This window comes from Scaptodrosophila lebanonensis, unplaced genomic scaffold, assembly GCF_003285725.1.
Source record: "Scaptodrosophila lebanonensis strain 11010-0011.00,11010-0021.00 unplaced genomic scaffold, SlebRS2 tig00001415-arrow-pilon, whole genome shotgun sequence".
Taxonomy (NCBI): Eukaryota; Metazoa; Arthropoda; class Insecta; order Diptera; family Drosophilidae; genus Scaptodrosophila; species Scaptodrosophila lebanonensis.
The window spans coordinates 5,043,040-5,057,492 of record NW_022060742.1 but is presented as its reverse complement, the minus strand read 5'-3'; the positions used below and the strand labels follow the sequence as shown (position 1 = coordinate 5,057,492).

General features: G+C 36.0%; 1 protein-coding gene across 1 annotated transcript; it reads left to right on the top strand.

Moving 5' to 3' along the window:
* Positions 1-2,294: 2,294 nt before the first annotated feature.
* Positions 2,295-3,079, top strand: LOC115632943. The gene has a single exon (XM_030530239.1). The coding sequence runs from the start codon at positions 2,406-2,408 to the stop codon at positions 3,030-3,032; it is 627 nt and encodes a 208-aa protein (XP_030386099.1). The 5' UTR covers positions 2,295-2,405; the 3' UTR covers positions 3,033-3,079.
* The last annotated feature ends 11,374 nt before the right edge of the window (positions 3,080-14,453 follow it).

Below are 14,453 nucleotides of genomic sequence, written 5' to 3'. Positions count from 1 at the left end.
TAAATATTTCATATATTTTTTTAAATAAAAAGCCATTTGTCCATATTAAAAGCGATCTAAGTATATTCACTGCGTTTAATTAAAAATAGCCTAATCATGATGTAACGACTAAATTACTGAAAATTTTTTGAAAAATTAAGTACGATCATTTACAGTCGGACAATTGGTTCGAAGTAGCTTGAACATTTTGAACGTCACCAAGCAAATTGTCCAATATCTCAAGCAAATTTATAATAGATTTTTCACATATTCGCTCCAAAGATAGTGTAAGCCAAGTTGAAAACTTTAAAACATTTTAAATTGCAGTGTCTTCATTTGATTAGGAAATACAACATCATTACTTACCTAATATTAATATATTTAATGATTTGTTAGCTTAAAGAGCAAGTATTCATTGCAAATCTGTTTGTTTAAACAGCAATTTTTAATTCAATACAAATATAATTCAAGCACTTTTGAAAACCCAGCATACAAAGGTAAAAAAAAAAATGGTATTTATCTAATAACAAATTTTGAAACATCAATAAACAATGTGTAATTACCTAAAATAAAGCCTAAATAGGATCGATACAAGACCTTTAGAGGCACTATCGACTGTAGCTTACCAGTTGGTCGTTGATATCGTAGTAGTTGGTTGTTGGCGCTTGTCGTAACGGCCAAATGCGTCTGTTTTATTTTACTTTTGCATATTTTTTGGCGTGTGTTTCAACTGCCGCAGCGCTGTCTCTACATTTTTCAAGTTGTCTGCGTTTGACGTGCACGGATGGGCAGCGAAGCGCGTTGGCGGAGCCGGTGATGTGCGGTGCAGGGAGGGGCGAGTATCGAAGGGATGTCGCCTTCGATGTCGACCGCGTTGGCGTAGTTACAGTTCGCTCCTGTGTGCGGTTGTGGTTCGTTGCTTGGTTATCGCCACGGCCACTACTCACAAGCATAACCCCGCAGCTGCATAGAACTCCAAAAAGCAACCCCAGTACTGTCTGTCCTGGGTGCCTGAAAGCCCGAAAGCCTGGCAGCCTGGCCGCCTGGCCGCCTGGCACCCTGGCAGCTATGCCTTTTGGCCCGCCTGTGAGCCTGTTTTTTAGTGCCTTCCGTAACCATTAAATTTTACGTTTTTATTAGCGCGCGCACACGTTTTAAGCTAGACAGGGCCCCTCAGCCAGCTGGCCGCCCCTACTCATCCCTACTCCCCACACCACTACAACAATTTTTGAATATTTCCGTTTGGCTGGCCCTTGCTTGCTTCGGTTTGCCTACCAAATGCAGTTTTGCATGCCGTCCGAAATGGCAGCAAAAAGCCAAAAAAGTCCAAGAAACAATAATAAGTAGCAACGAAATGAAATAAGTGGCAAAAGGCAAGCAACAACACGAAAAATAACAGAAACCGTCAGAAACAAAAGAATTCGAGTAAAGCTGAATAGCGGTAGCAGTGGCGTAAGTCTACTTTGCACGGATTATTTTAAAACCTTGCACAAATTATAAAACGTTCCAAATACATATTCAAAAATAATTAATGAAGAAAACTTAAATATCTCCACCGCAATCCTAAACTAATTTTCTTCATTCATAGAAGACAAGAAAGTTAACTTGATAGGTTTAAGTACAATTATTGGAAAATGTATATGAAACTATACAAATTTTCAAAATACATTTTCTACGAAAAAATTTGTCAGTTTATAAGCTTACGTGTATAGTTGTTAGTAAATGTCGTAGTTTTTTATTATATGTATTTTAGTTACCCTTTTTAAAGTTTTGTGATTGTCTGACTACCGCCTAAGAATGGCGGAGAGGTAAACCGTTTCCAACTGGCTGTTTATCTTATCAAGAATGCACAAGTCCCAAAAGCGATTTCGAAAAATATTGTTCGTATCATTAGCTGTTGAAATAGTGGCAGCATAGACTTGACTAGAAGTAAATAATATATTTTAATATATTACTTAATAATATGCCGTTGACAATACAGTAGTATATGGTTGTTGGCAACATGTTGTGTGAAGTAACTGTTGCCGTTGCCGTTGCAGTTGCTGTTGCAATTGTGGGCGTGTGGCGGTCAAAAGGATACAACAAAACATCCCCTATGTTTGAGCAACTTTTTGCTCAAACAAGTCAGCTCAATCATATAGCGGGTAAGTTGCCCCAACACGTTGCGACTGTTTGCACCCAACATCATCCACAAGGTTGCAGGGGTGGTGGGTCAACTAAAAAAAAGAACTCTTATACTTGAATTTTCACTCAATGCTTTGAGAAAGTGCGCAAAATGTGAGCACAGACTTCGAATACATTTCATTCACACATTTTCGGCAAACACAGCAACATTCCAAATTCTAAAGAAATAAATCGGAACTGTCCGATACCGATAATAGCAGTAATATCAACAGCACAATTTACTCTCACAGCCTCAGTACATCATGAACTTATTGCGGAAGCTACGAGCCACCTTCAATGAGTTTTTCTATCACAACTACCCTTTCATCTCCATCTGCAGTTGCTCCGTTGCCATAATCACTGCCTATTTGCACTATGAATGGAAGGTGCATAAATATGATCTGATGTACTGGAAACAAGTTACCGAGTCCTGCTCTCACGACATTGATTACTTCCAACTACTCATCCTTTTGACTATTCTGTTCATCAATGTAATATTTGTTGGAATTGTTGTCACTGTCTATCTGCATCCGCTGGCTGAGACGGCCGAGCTGACGCTGCTTGAGATTAAGGATCGCTATGCTCGCTTCATACTCCTGCGCCTGATTGCGCGTCTCGATCGTGTTCATGGCAAGTTGTCCTCGAAGCGAAGGCGTCTTACCTTCCAGCATTATGCCCGTGCCCACAGTAACATGGTTAAGGCAGTCGCGCTTTTTCGCAAAGATGCGCGCAAGTTAATATTACCAAACGAGTCTGAGATCGTGCTGCCCATAGAAGAGATCTATGGGGTGACCGAGGACGAAGAACGAGCGCTTCGAAGAGGCGGCTACTACAAGCTGCCAATTGACACAACGGATGAAGCGGTGAGGAGCCTTTTTAATCCGAAATAAAATCTGTGATAAAATAAATAAAAAAGGTGGTTCCGATTTAATGTTTATCCAGTCTTTTTAAACAATTTTAATTATTAACACTCTAGCATTGACATTAACATATAAATCCATAGGAAGCATGTTGAATTGAATACAAAATACTTACAATTCAACTTACGCCCTATTCCAACTATTTCCAACTTACAGAATTAGTGGAAAAATAGTTCTATAGCAAAATGAAAAGAAAAATCTGTTACACAAAATAACAGGTAACAGGTATTGCCGTTATACAAAATAACATATAAACAAATTTCAATCTTCTCACATAATCAAACTAATCAATGAATAGTAATGAAAATATGTAAAGTAAAACCCTAATTATGTTTGAGAACACTAATATAAATTCGATTTCGATTGATTTACAAGAAATCAAATAAGATTTACAATTATCTCCCAGCCCAAAAAGAAAATTCCACTCCCTGCATACGATAAAGGCGACGCCAGAAAGTAGGCAACATCATTTGTTAGCCAAAAAGGCAACGCCTGCATCAACACCAGACCGCCCTGTAATTGCTTTTATCTGCTGCTTTTAAAGTCATTTTATTGTTGCAATTGTTGCTTGCGGGCGCTTTTGTCTCTCAGACACACACACACACACACACACACACACACACAAATACTCACACATACGTAAACATACACACGTACAAAGGAGACATTGCAGAAACTGCAGATACTAGCACTGAGGCTTTTTATATTCGCATTGTGCGCCAGCTAACAATAACAACCAAGTCGTCGTCGCCACCGTCGCCTCTGTTGTAGTCAGCAGGACAACAAAAACAACAGAACAACTGCTAAAACTAACTAAAATGCCATGTCTGCAGCTACAAACAATATCTAATGTTGTCTACGGCAAAATATTTTTGTTGCGTCTTTTGCCATGCCTTTTGTTTTTCCCCAGCTTGTCGTGCCTTTAATATTAGCTAAAAGCCAAATAAATTCAAGCCAGAGCAAATTTCTGGCTGGTTAGCAGCTGGCAGTCTTCAAAGCTTTCTGCGCTTCGCTGCATCCAAAAACCGAAGGAAAGAAAAATAGGCGCACTTTTTGCTTCATCCTTCGATCGAAGGTTCAAAGTGACTGCCTAATTTCAGTTAATGCGTTGTGGCCATGACTCATGATTCAAATTACACATACGCTACGTTGCGCTCCATACTTGTTCGTTTATGCCTTTATTCGTTCGTTCATACTGGGCAGTCAGTCAGTCAAAATGGCAAACTGCATTACTTCATTTTTTCCCACTTTTTGCTGCTGAAAAAGACATTAAGTAGATTATAGTCTGATTGCATATTTACGGATATGCGCGCCATAAACACGTATGTACCAACGTGCTGCAGTCGCGAGCATGTGCCGAGCGCAACAGCCGAAAACATAGCACCAAAAAAAAAGATGAACATGAAAACGTACGCGCTTCTAACCGCAGACAAAATGACGCCCGTTGGCATTTCCCTTGCCTTTGCTGTTCGCTTTGGCTTTGGCTTTAGCTTTTGCTTTGTCCTGGCCAATACCGAAGAAAACAACAAAGCGGAAACAGTGAAATTTTTAAGCATACATGCACACACTCGCGTACGTGGCGAGTATGTGCTTGAGTGTGTGTTGGTCGGGCCATAAACCCAAATAGCAGCTATTACTTTATCGCCCCAACAACGCGCCACCAAATGGCTGTCTATTGCAGCTAAATGCTACTGCCTTGCTTTGTGTGTGTGTGCTTGTGTGGGTTTAATACTGCGCTGGTAATGCTTTCAGGTAAGAGCAGCAAAAACAACAGAAAAGAAGCTGAAGACAACGGCAAGCAATAAACGAATAATCATAAATAATGGTTTTTAAACAGCGCACTCTAAATTAGCATTAATTGGCAATGCTGTTGTTGCTGTGGTAGTTGCCAAACTACACTCATTTTTATATATATCTTGATGCTCTTCACTTTAAAATCCATTACGTGGCTAGCAAATTAACTATCAAGCAATGATAATAACAAGGTATACAACAAAATGTATTTTGATTTGATTAACCACTAAAAAATCACATTAATCATACATTTTGTACATTTGATTAGAGCAACGATATTATTTATAATCGTTCCAAGCAGTTAAATGCCGTTCCAAGCAGTTAAGTGCCGCTATTAAATATTAAACCTAATCCAGCGCAAAATTGAATTTCGATTGTAATTAATATTTGTTCGCCCTTTTAAAACAACAATTTTAATTAAAACAATAAAAGAACTGATTGCATTTGTCAGAATTGATTATATGCATACACGTTTTGGGGAAATACATATTGACATTAGTGTACGTACGGTTATCTCAAATCCCCAGCGCTTCAATTAGGCTTGCAAATGTCTTGTACAAAAACATTAGCATACTTATGTGCGCGCCATTGCAATCAGGAGTACCGTGAAAGGAGAGCCGACCATGTTTGATTTGATTTGATTGCCATGCATGATAAGCACAATGGCATGCATGAGCAATGCTACAAGCAGCTCCAATTCCAACTCACACACACACACACACAAATATACACTAACACAGCCACAGACAGAGACGAAACGGGAGAGACATTACTGCATGCATTGTATTTGGAACACGACTTCAATCAGCTATGTAAAATCTATATAAAATATTTATGTTAAACAGAGACTGCTCTGCTTGCCAGTGGCATAATCATCGAGGGTGTGCATGTGGCAAGCAAATGTCATTTGCATACACATTGTTGCACCCGCACACAGACACACACTCGCACACACATGCCCACAAAGGATGAAAATGCTTATGACATTTTGATTATTTATTTAGACTAAAAACTGTTGCAGGGCCAACTAAAATTCCTTTGAAATTAGTTTGCTTAAGAGAGAGAACCCTTCAAAATTATTAGTAAATAAGTAAGCATGCAAGTAAACAAAAATGCTGCAATAACAACAACAAGAGTAGCAACAATATGCGTGGCAGAGCAGGCGGCAACTAGGCAAGCAAACACCACTTGAGCTCGAGTTGCCACAGTTGAATATGTGTGTGTATTGCTTTGTGTATTCTAAAATCTATCTGTGTGCATATCTACATGGATATCAACATGCAGCTGCACTTACCCGACAACTTTGTGCCACAAGCTGTAGTTGCCCAAAATGAAATTGCCTCGGCTTTATGGCATAAGTAAATTTAAGCAAATAAATATGCATGTCCATATACAAATGTACATTTGTGTACATGTGTGTGTGTGTGCTTGCTTGTTTTCTAAGCTTGTGCATGCATCATTTTTGGTTCGTCCGTTTTGAATTTTTCGTAGAGATTGCCACAGAAAATTGGCAATTGTGGTCAATATAAATCACTTAAAATTTTTGCCAAATAAATACGAAGAGCCACAAATTCAGGGTTAACTTGTTTGTAAACTACAGTAAAAGTCAGCATATATATCAGAAAATAAAACGAATGCATAGAGAAATGTATTTAGGTTCCACTTTTCTTTTAGTATTATCGTAATTGGCGTAAAATCCGAAAAAATCACAAAAGGATTTTTATAAACGAATTTGTTTGCATGCGATTCAGTAGCGCACTCAGTTGAGGCGAAAAATGGAAGCAAAAGCCAATTCATTGAAAACTTCTAATGTGATTCTAATGAAAAATGTTAAAATTTATAAATAAATAATTTGTTGCTAATATTTTATATATTCTATATGAGCAAAAAATTATTTAGTCCATCAATTCAATTCTTACTATTGCTTTGTTATTTAAATCTAAGAACATTGAGTATTATTTCAAGAAACATGGATGCACTAGCAGCTGGATGTATATAGCAGCTTTAATATCCTTGAAAGCTTATTCATAGAAACAAATATGGACAATTTTTCAATTTCTTAGGAAGCAGCAGTGGCAGCTAAAATTTAAGTCACATATGCAAAATGAAAACTTGTGCATACAAGCTGAGCTAACTACACGCTAAACCCAAACACATACACACACACATACACCTACCCAAAACACTGATGGTCGGACAAACAGACAGGCGGGCGAACAAAGTGTCGTATGCGTAACGCAAAACTTAGCCATGCGTAAATGGATGCTTGGCAGCCATAAGTGCATGCACACACTTACATATACGAACATATGTACATACCCAACAGCGCAAAATTGCAAGTTTTGACTATAAAGCTACTGCACTAGGCTTTTAAGTCAATTTCATTGCCTTACAAATGCTAGAGATATTCTATACTTAGAGCATAATATCTGAAAAACAGCTCTAAACAATGCCATTTGTAAACGGTTAGTAATTGTATATCTATATCAATTATTAGTATTTCTTTAAATTTTAATGGGAATACTCTATAATACAGACTAAGAAAGACCAATCCAGTTCGAAAATACAAAAGTAGGCAGTTCCAATATACTTATCTGCAACGATAGTTACAAAACTGTTACACACTAAAAAGCCATCGAAGCATTTACTCAAAAGAAATTATTCCCTCATTTTACATTATTATTTTGTATTTAAATTGTGCACCCTTAAAGTAAATTGATATTTTTAAATTACTTATATTTATAGCAACCTTGACTTTAATTTGAAGACAAAATATGTCCTTTTTAAGTAAAATAGACTTACACAGGCTGAAAATAATAAAATACATATTACTTTTATATAATCAAGACAGGTTTTTTTTTATACATAGTACGACACAGTACAGGATTACAGCTATGTGTATAGAATGCATAAAAAATCTTATTAATATATGACTTGAAACTGTATAGACTAGTTTAGCTATAATTGGGATATTATTATGGGATATTATGGGATAAGACGAACAATTTCAGGCGTTCATTTCGCTACAGCATTTTTAAGATTGTGCTCTCGACCCAATCAATTTACGTTGTAACACTGCGAACAAATATAAGACAAATACTTATTAGTCAGCTATACCTACTTGTAGTTCGGTAGTGGTTCGTACTTACTTCGTAGTGAGATTGGCCGCAGGGCCTATTATGTATACACAAGTAATGCAGCAACAAAACATGATAACAATTAAAACTTTGTACACTTTTGTGAATGTAGATATGTACGTATCTATGTGAGAATGTATGGAAGTGTATGAGTCAATGCATGAGTGCATGTCTATATATGTATTTGCATTATTCATTCTGCTGTATTGTCTTGTCACATTTTTAGCCAAAGTTGTGATACTTGTTTTTCTTTTTACCAGAGTATTATCCCGTTTTTATATTGTGGTCTGCTTCACACCCACACATGCGCACACTCACATGCACTTATTAAGTTGCATATTTGTCCTGGACATGTTTGCAAGCTAAGCAAATAACCCGACAGAATAAACATTTGCACACGCTCAGGCGACAAAAAGGGAACAGTGAGTAGCAATTCATAATGTCTGTATATATGTATGTATATAGTAAGTAGTATGTATGTATTTTTGTCTCTCGCTTAATAACATTTTAATATAAATGTTAAATTTATGGCAAAACGTAATTACCCGTTGGCGTGAGCTCTGCACATGAAATATGAAGCCGTAATTACTTTAATTAAGCAAATATTTTTTGCCATTTTTTTATTTGGCTCTTCACATGCTTCCGTATTTTATTTTATTTTTTTTAATCTGTTACTGCAGGTCAGCACATTGATTGAGCATATTTAATAAATTGTTGTTATTGATCTTGTTACTTTAACTGTAGTTGTAGTTGTCGTTGTTGTTGGTTTTACAGTTGCTCTGCAAAATAAATTGATGTATTTTAATTATCATTTATAACGCAGTCGACACTTTAATGGCCATGCAAGTACATATATCGACCGTAGCGGTGAGGAGCAGCAAACCAGAGCAGAGATGAGTGGAGTTGAATATTCAGGCGACCAAGTGCACTCACAAGTCATTCACTTGATTGCCTACAATCAGAATGCATTGCAATGCAATAATTTTCAGCATTACAACGAAAACGACTTTTTCGCTTCTATAGTAAAAATTGAACACATTTAAAAGCGCATATGATATTTGTGGAACTTAATAAGTACAGAAAAAAACCAGCAATTCCTTAATAAGCAGCCTCGTCCCATTGCTTAGAAGGCTTTAATTTCTCAAAATCATGATTGCAATTCCGAATTCTACCGTCATTTCATGTGGCCACAGTCTAGAAGGGTTTAGTGAATTTAAATGTCTTCAATATTAATCACGGTGTCGATCGATTTGTAATCTTTTATTTGGCTGGGGGTTTTTGAATAATATTGCCTTAATATTTAAAGTGACAATGTTTCGAGGATGATTGTGAACTAACAGCATGCTATTGAGGAGTTTTTAAAGGTAATTTTTTCCTTTCCAGGATTCCATTCATTTTTGCAAATATAATATAGCCCATGTTAACCGTCGATAGTGCAGGTTTCCAACAGTGAAAGAATCCATTAAATCGATCCAGTAGATTCGGAGCCTTTTCAATTAAAAAAAAAAAAAAAAAAAAAAACAAATAAACAAACAATCAAATCTTTCCTCTTTATAATATTAGTATTGATATATATACAAGTAGTCCTAGTTTTGGTCTGAGTTGTTACTTTGTATAGGCGAGACGTTCTCAAGTGCCTCTAATTTTGTATTTACTGTAAACTTGTAACTATATTTTCCGGATAATTTCTAAAAACACGCCTTTCCAACTTGGTCTTTTGAAAGATTTTATTAGCATTATATCTATATGATAGTCCTGATCTTCAATACATTCTAAATTTCGTTCGCTCTTCACATCTCGAACGTTAGACGTTAACGCTAGAACGTTAAACTTCAGATGAAGGCGGGCACACCGATTGGCCCGTGCCTTTTCCAATCCAAAAAAGTAGGTATTCTTAATTTCTGCTACGTACGGTGGCCACCTGCATTTTCTTAAGGAGACGAAATCTTTTTGTATACGAAAAGTAAATTTAAATGCCGCATAGTTACTTACTTAAGTTCGTCAAATTCTTGTTCCATATGCAACAGCTTGTTAATTATGGAAATAAATCCCACGCGCAAATCACGTTGCACGCTAGTCTGGCTTACCCCATAAATACGCATTTTACTTCCAAAGTAAGTTTCTAATCTTTGGCCGAGTTTTCGGACCTCAGAATACGAGAATTCCGAAATTTCTAGGGTAGAGAGTAACTCCAAATAACGACATATTGATTATATCGGTTTTTTTTTTCGGGTGGAGGAGGGGCAATGCTTTATGCATCTCCCCTTCTTCTTCTTTATTTCATAAAGAAATCGCTTTAATAATGTTGCTCATTCACTGTCATCGAAAAACAAAATTAGTGCTTAAATATTTTTCGGGGGCTGAGAATTGGACGGGAGCAGATAACTATTACATATATAAATCACACATTTTTAGAACCTGGCAGTATATTATTATTTAATCATTCAATCATTCGCCTTCGCTTCTTGCCGCTGCAATTGGCTCGGGTATTTCCGATGGTAAGACATGATGTAATCTGTGTGCGTGTCACGCACCTCCTGAGACACATATCGCATCAATTTCTGATGCCGAAAGTTCACCTTCGACATGATGAGATCGATTAACAGATTGGGCAATGAAGAAACTTGCTCATGTTCTGAAGAACGCTGTTCAGATGCCCGTTTTCGTGTTTTAGGCGGCATTTTAAATCACGCACAGAAAATAATAAACGTAGATGTTTTATCCAGTAATCATTTTTAAATGACATTAAGCTCATTCACTGCTTGCTACTTTTCTCAACAGTTTAAATAGAATAAAAAATTAGAACGACTTGAGAACCTCTCATCTAAACAAAGTAACAACTCAGACCAAAACTAGGACTTTGTAGCATACAAAAATAGATCACTTATTATTATTAGTTTTAATAACATATCTTATTATTATCGGAAATATTACTGTTCTCACACTCAGTAGTGGATAGATTAAAACATACATAAATAAAGTCTGGGTCAACTTTGGGGAATAGCAATATTTTAGCGATCGCTACATCCTACGATAGTTACATATACAAGTATGTAATTAAAATCAAAGAATTTCAATTTGAACAAACGACAATTTCTATCAACAAACTTAGTAATGTCGATGGTTTAGATATCTTTGTAAATAAATTTTTTACAACTTTATGATACAGGTCTCCAATTAGGATTAAATTCGGGTATATGTTGTAACATTATTTAAAGCTCAATTGCTTTTAAGCTGGGATATAGAAATAGACAGACGGCTATATGTACATCGATTCGTCGATGCACAATCTATATACATATATAAAATAGGTTGTCCTGACTGACTGACTGATTGGCAATCAACGCACAGCCTAACGCTAAGAGCTAGGAAGCTGAAATTTCGACACAAGTTTCCTTTCGCAGTAAAATGGAGCATGGTTTCGAACTCCAAAGGGGGGTAAACGAGCTCCAACGTTTGTATGAAAAATCTACAATTTTCATCCGATTAACTTCAAACTTAGTTTGTATACTCTGAGAAAGAATACAATACTGTATACTTGTTTTTTTCGAATTTTGTGTTGGAGTTGAATTATTAGAGTTTTAATATTTAAAGTTTGTGTTATAAATTTTGTACGATCGATTTCAAATTTGGGTAATGTAATCAAAAATACATTTTCAAAATATAGAAATAAGTGTTTCGCTTTACAAATGCTTGCAGAACAAACAACACAAACGATTGAAATAGCCAAATCAAAATGTGAGACACTACACATATGTCGGTATGTAAATATTGAATAACTTTGTCATTAGTGAACCGATTGACTTGAGTAGACCAGTGTTGAAAACCTCAGTTCAAGAAATTGTACAGAACCAAATTAAATAAAAATATCTCATACTTGAAAATCGGTTGTTTATTTTCAAAGATATTCAATGTTTACATACCGACATAAAAGATGGCGTACCCTGTATGTATGTACATTCGTCTTGCACTGACAGGGCAAGAAATGTTAATTAATTAAAAATTATTTAACATTTTTAAAAGTAATTTTTTCGTTGTTTAGTACATTTGGCATTCGGGTTTTCATTAATAACTTTTGTTTTTACACGATATATTAAATATTTTTTTTGACGGTCTCCAAATTTGTAACACATACTCAACATATGTAACTAGAGCCATTGCATAAAATAAATAATAAATACCTAATCCATCACTAAAAGTAACACAAAAATTAACTAACAATTTGGGACAATGTAGGAGCGCTTGTCGCAAATATTAATAACTTTGCTTTTATTTATTTTTATTTTGTAGTAAAATTTTATTATTTATTTTTTTTTTTTGCCTTTATATTTAGTAGTAGATTCGGTTTTACATTTAGTAGTAGAATCTATGGTTACTCTTAGTAGTAGATTAGTTGCATACGAGCGCCATCTATGGTCGTGGCAAGGTTCATTTCTCTTTTCCTTTCTTTTGGCTGAATTGTCAATGTCAGTGTTCTCCTTGCACCTTTCTTTTGACAACTGCCACCTCAACCACTTCCGGGGAAGGGCTAATGAGCCTAGGTTGGAACTAGCCACTTTCTTTTTCTTTGAACCGCCGAACGGAACAGACGTACTTTTTCGCATAGCAAAAATAAATGTGCTTGCATTAAAATTTTAATTTGGGCAAGAAATAATTGCTCCCGTGCAACAAATTTAAAAGAAAAAAAACAACTTTTGTTAAAGAAAAAAAAAAGAAACTACAAATGTTGGTATAGAAGTGAACGCCTGTGTTAAGTGCAAGTTAGAGCTACTGCCTATTTTCTGTTTTTTGGCGTGGATGCCATTTGCGTTGGCAAAAGGAATTCTTCTTAAGTTGATGCCGAACAGGATTCGGCACTAAGTCTGGAGCCTATATACCTATGCATATACCTATGTACGATGCATTCTACTAAGTCTGGAGCCTATATACCTATGCATATACCTATGTACGATGCATTCTACTACGTCTGGAGCTATTTATTAAGCCGCTCTTAAATTCTTGTCCGAAAAAACGAACTATTTTCGTACTCACTGGCGGACCCGAGAACTCTAAGCCCAGCAGTTGATGCGCGGATGTATACGCCGGCGGACCCTGTGCTTACGGCCAGTCGCAAAATAATTACTTTCGGGGTTAATTTAAACGCCTTCTAAAGTGGACAGTGATAATGGGAAAACCGCCGAATTAGGTTTTAGCGTTACATGTTTTCCTGATTTCTTATATTTTCCCGGTTTCATATATTTTTTGTTTACGCCGCAGAAAAAATATTAATTTGCCAATAGGTTAAATTACCTTTAAAATGTGCCTGCAGTGCAAAGAAAAATAAGAGAGTGAGGTTAGGCAGTGCCGCAGTCTGTAAGCGCCGAGTGAAGCCAAGATTGGTAGTCGTATTTATTTTTGGTCGTTCCTGCCTACAACTAACGAGCGTGGATATTGTAAATATTATTTTTTTTTTGTTTTTTTTTATTATTTTTTTTGTTCTCTGTTTAAGATAAAATGAGTGTTTTAATGAGTGCATTTAAATAATGCAAGAAACCGATGAAACGGAACAACAACAATTTTTTTTCAGCAAAGCCTGCCGAACACCGCCGAAAGATCTTTCGCCGTTGGATTCGGAGTCGAAACCGTAAGTGCGCTCTTCTTTTTATTATCTACTTGATTACCTTGTCCGCTCTTAAAGCGCTCATTTTAAGCGGACAGAAACCGCAATGTTTAATAGCTCTCTCTTGAAAGTCTAATGCAAATTCGAAGCAATGCCGACATCGTAGTCAGCTGTGTGCTTTAAGTCGGTCATTGACCTTAGTGCATTAATACATTTTACTGCACAAAACATATGCAATTTTCGTTTGTGCATATTATTTTTTTTTTTTTTTTCCCCCCCCCCACCTTATTCTCCATATATATATATATATATTTTTTTTGCTTCTTATTTTGCGGATTGTATATTCGAAATTGAAATCCATTTTTTTTTTTTTTTGACAGCATAATTTAAATACAGGCCAATACCGAACTTCATTATTTTTTCTTTGCTATGCACATTTATACACTGTTCAAATTCTTTCGTGGAATTTGTATTTAATTATTGTATTTCCTGTTATTATTATTACTACTATTATTAATTATTATTGCTATTACTTTTATTATTGTGTTTCCCTTTTTTAATATGGATTATAGTGATTATCGATGAAGCGAGAAACTCCCTGAATTTTTTTTCTGTTTATTTACTTATTAGAACTAGTTGTTTTTTCTTGTTAATATGAATAAATTTATAATGAAATCGACGTAAGTGTCTAAATTCGGGAATCATGTGTGCCGTCCGTGAGCCAATTTAGGAATCCGCAGTGTGCTTAGGGATCGTCAATAATTGTAGATGCAGCATGACGATCATGGAAGGGTGGGGTTACTCGAGCCGCTCATTACCACCATTGCGAGCTCATTTCGCCACTATGGCTCCTAGCGTAGC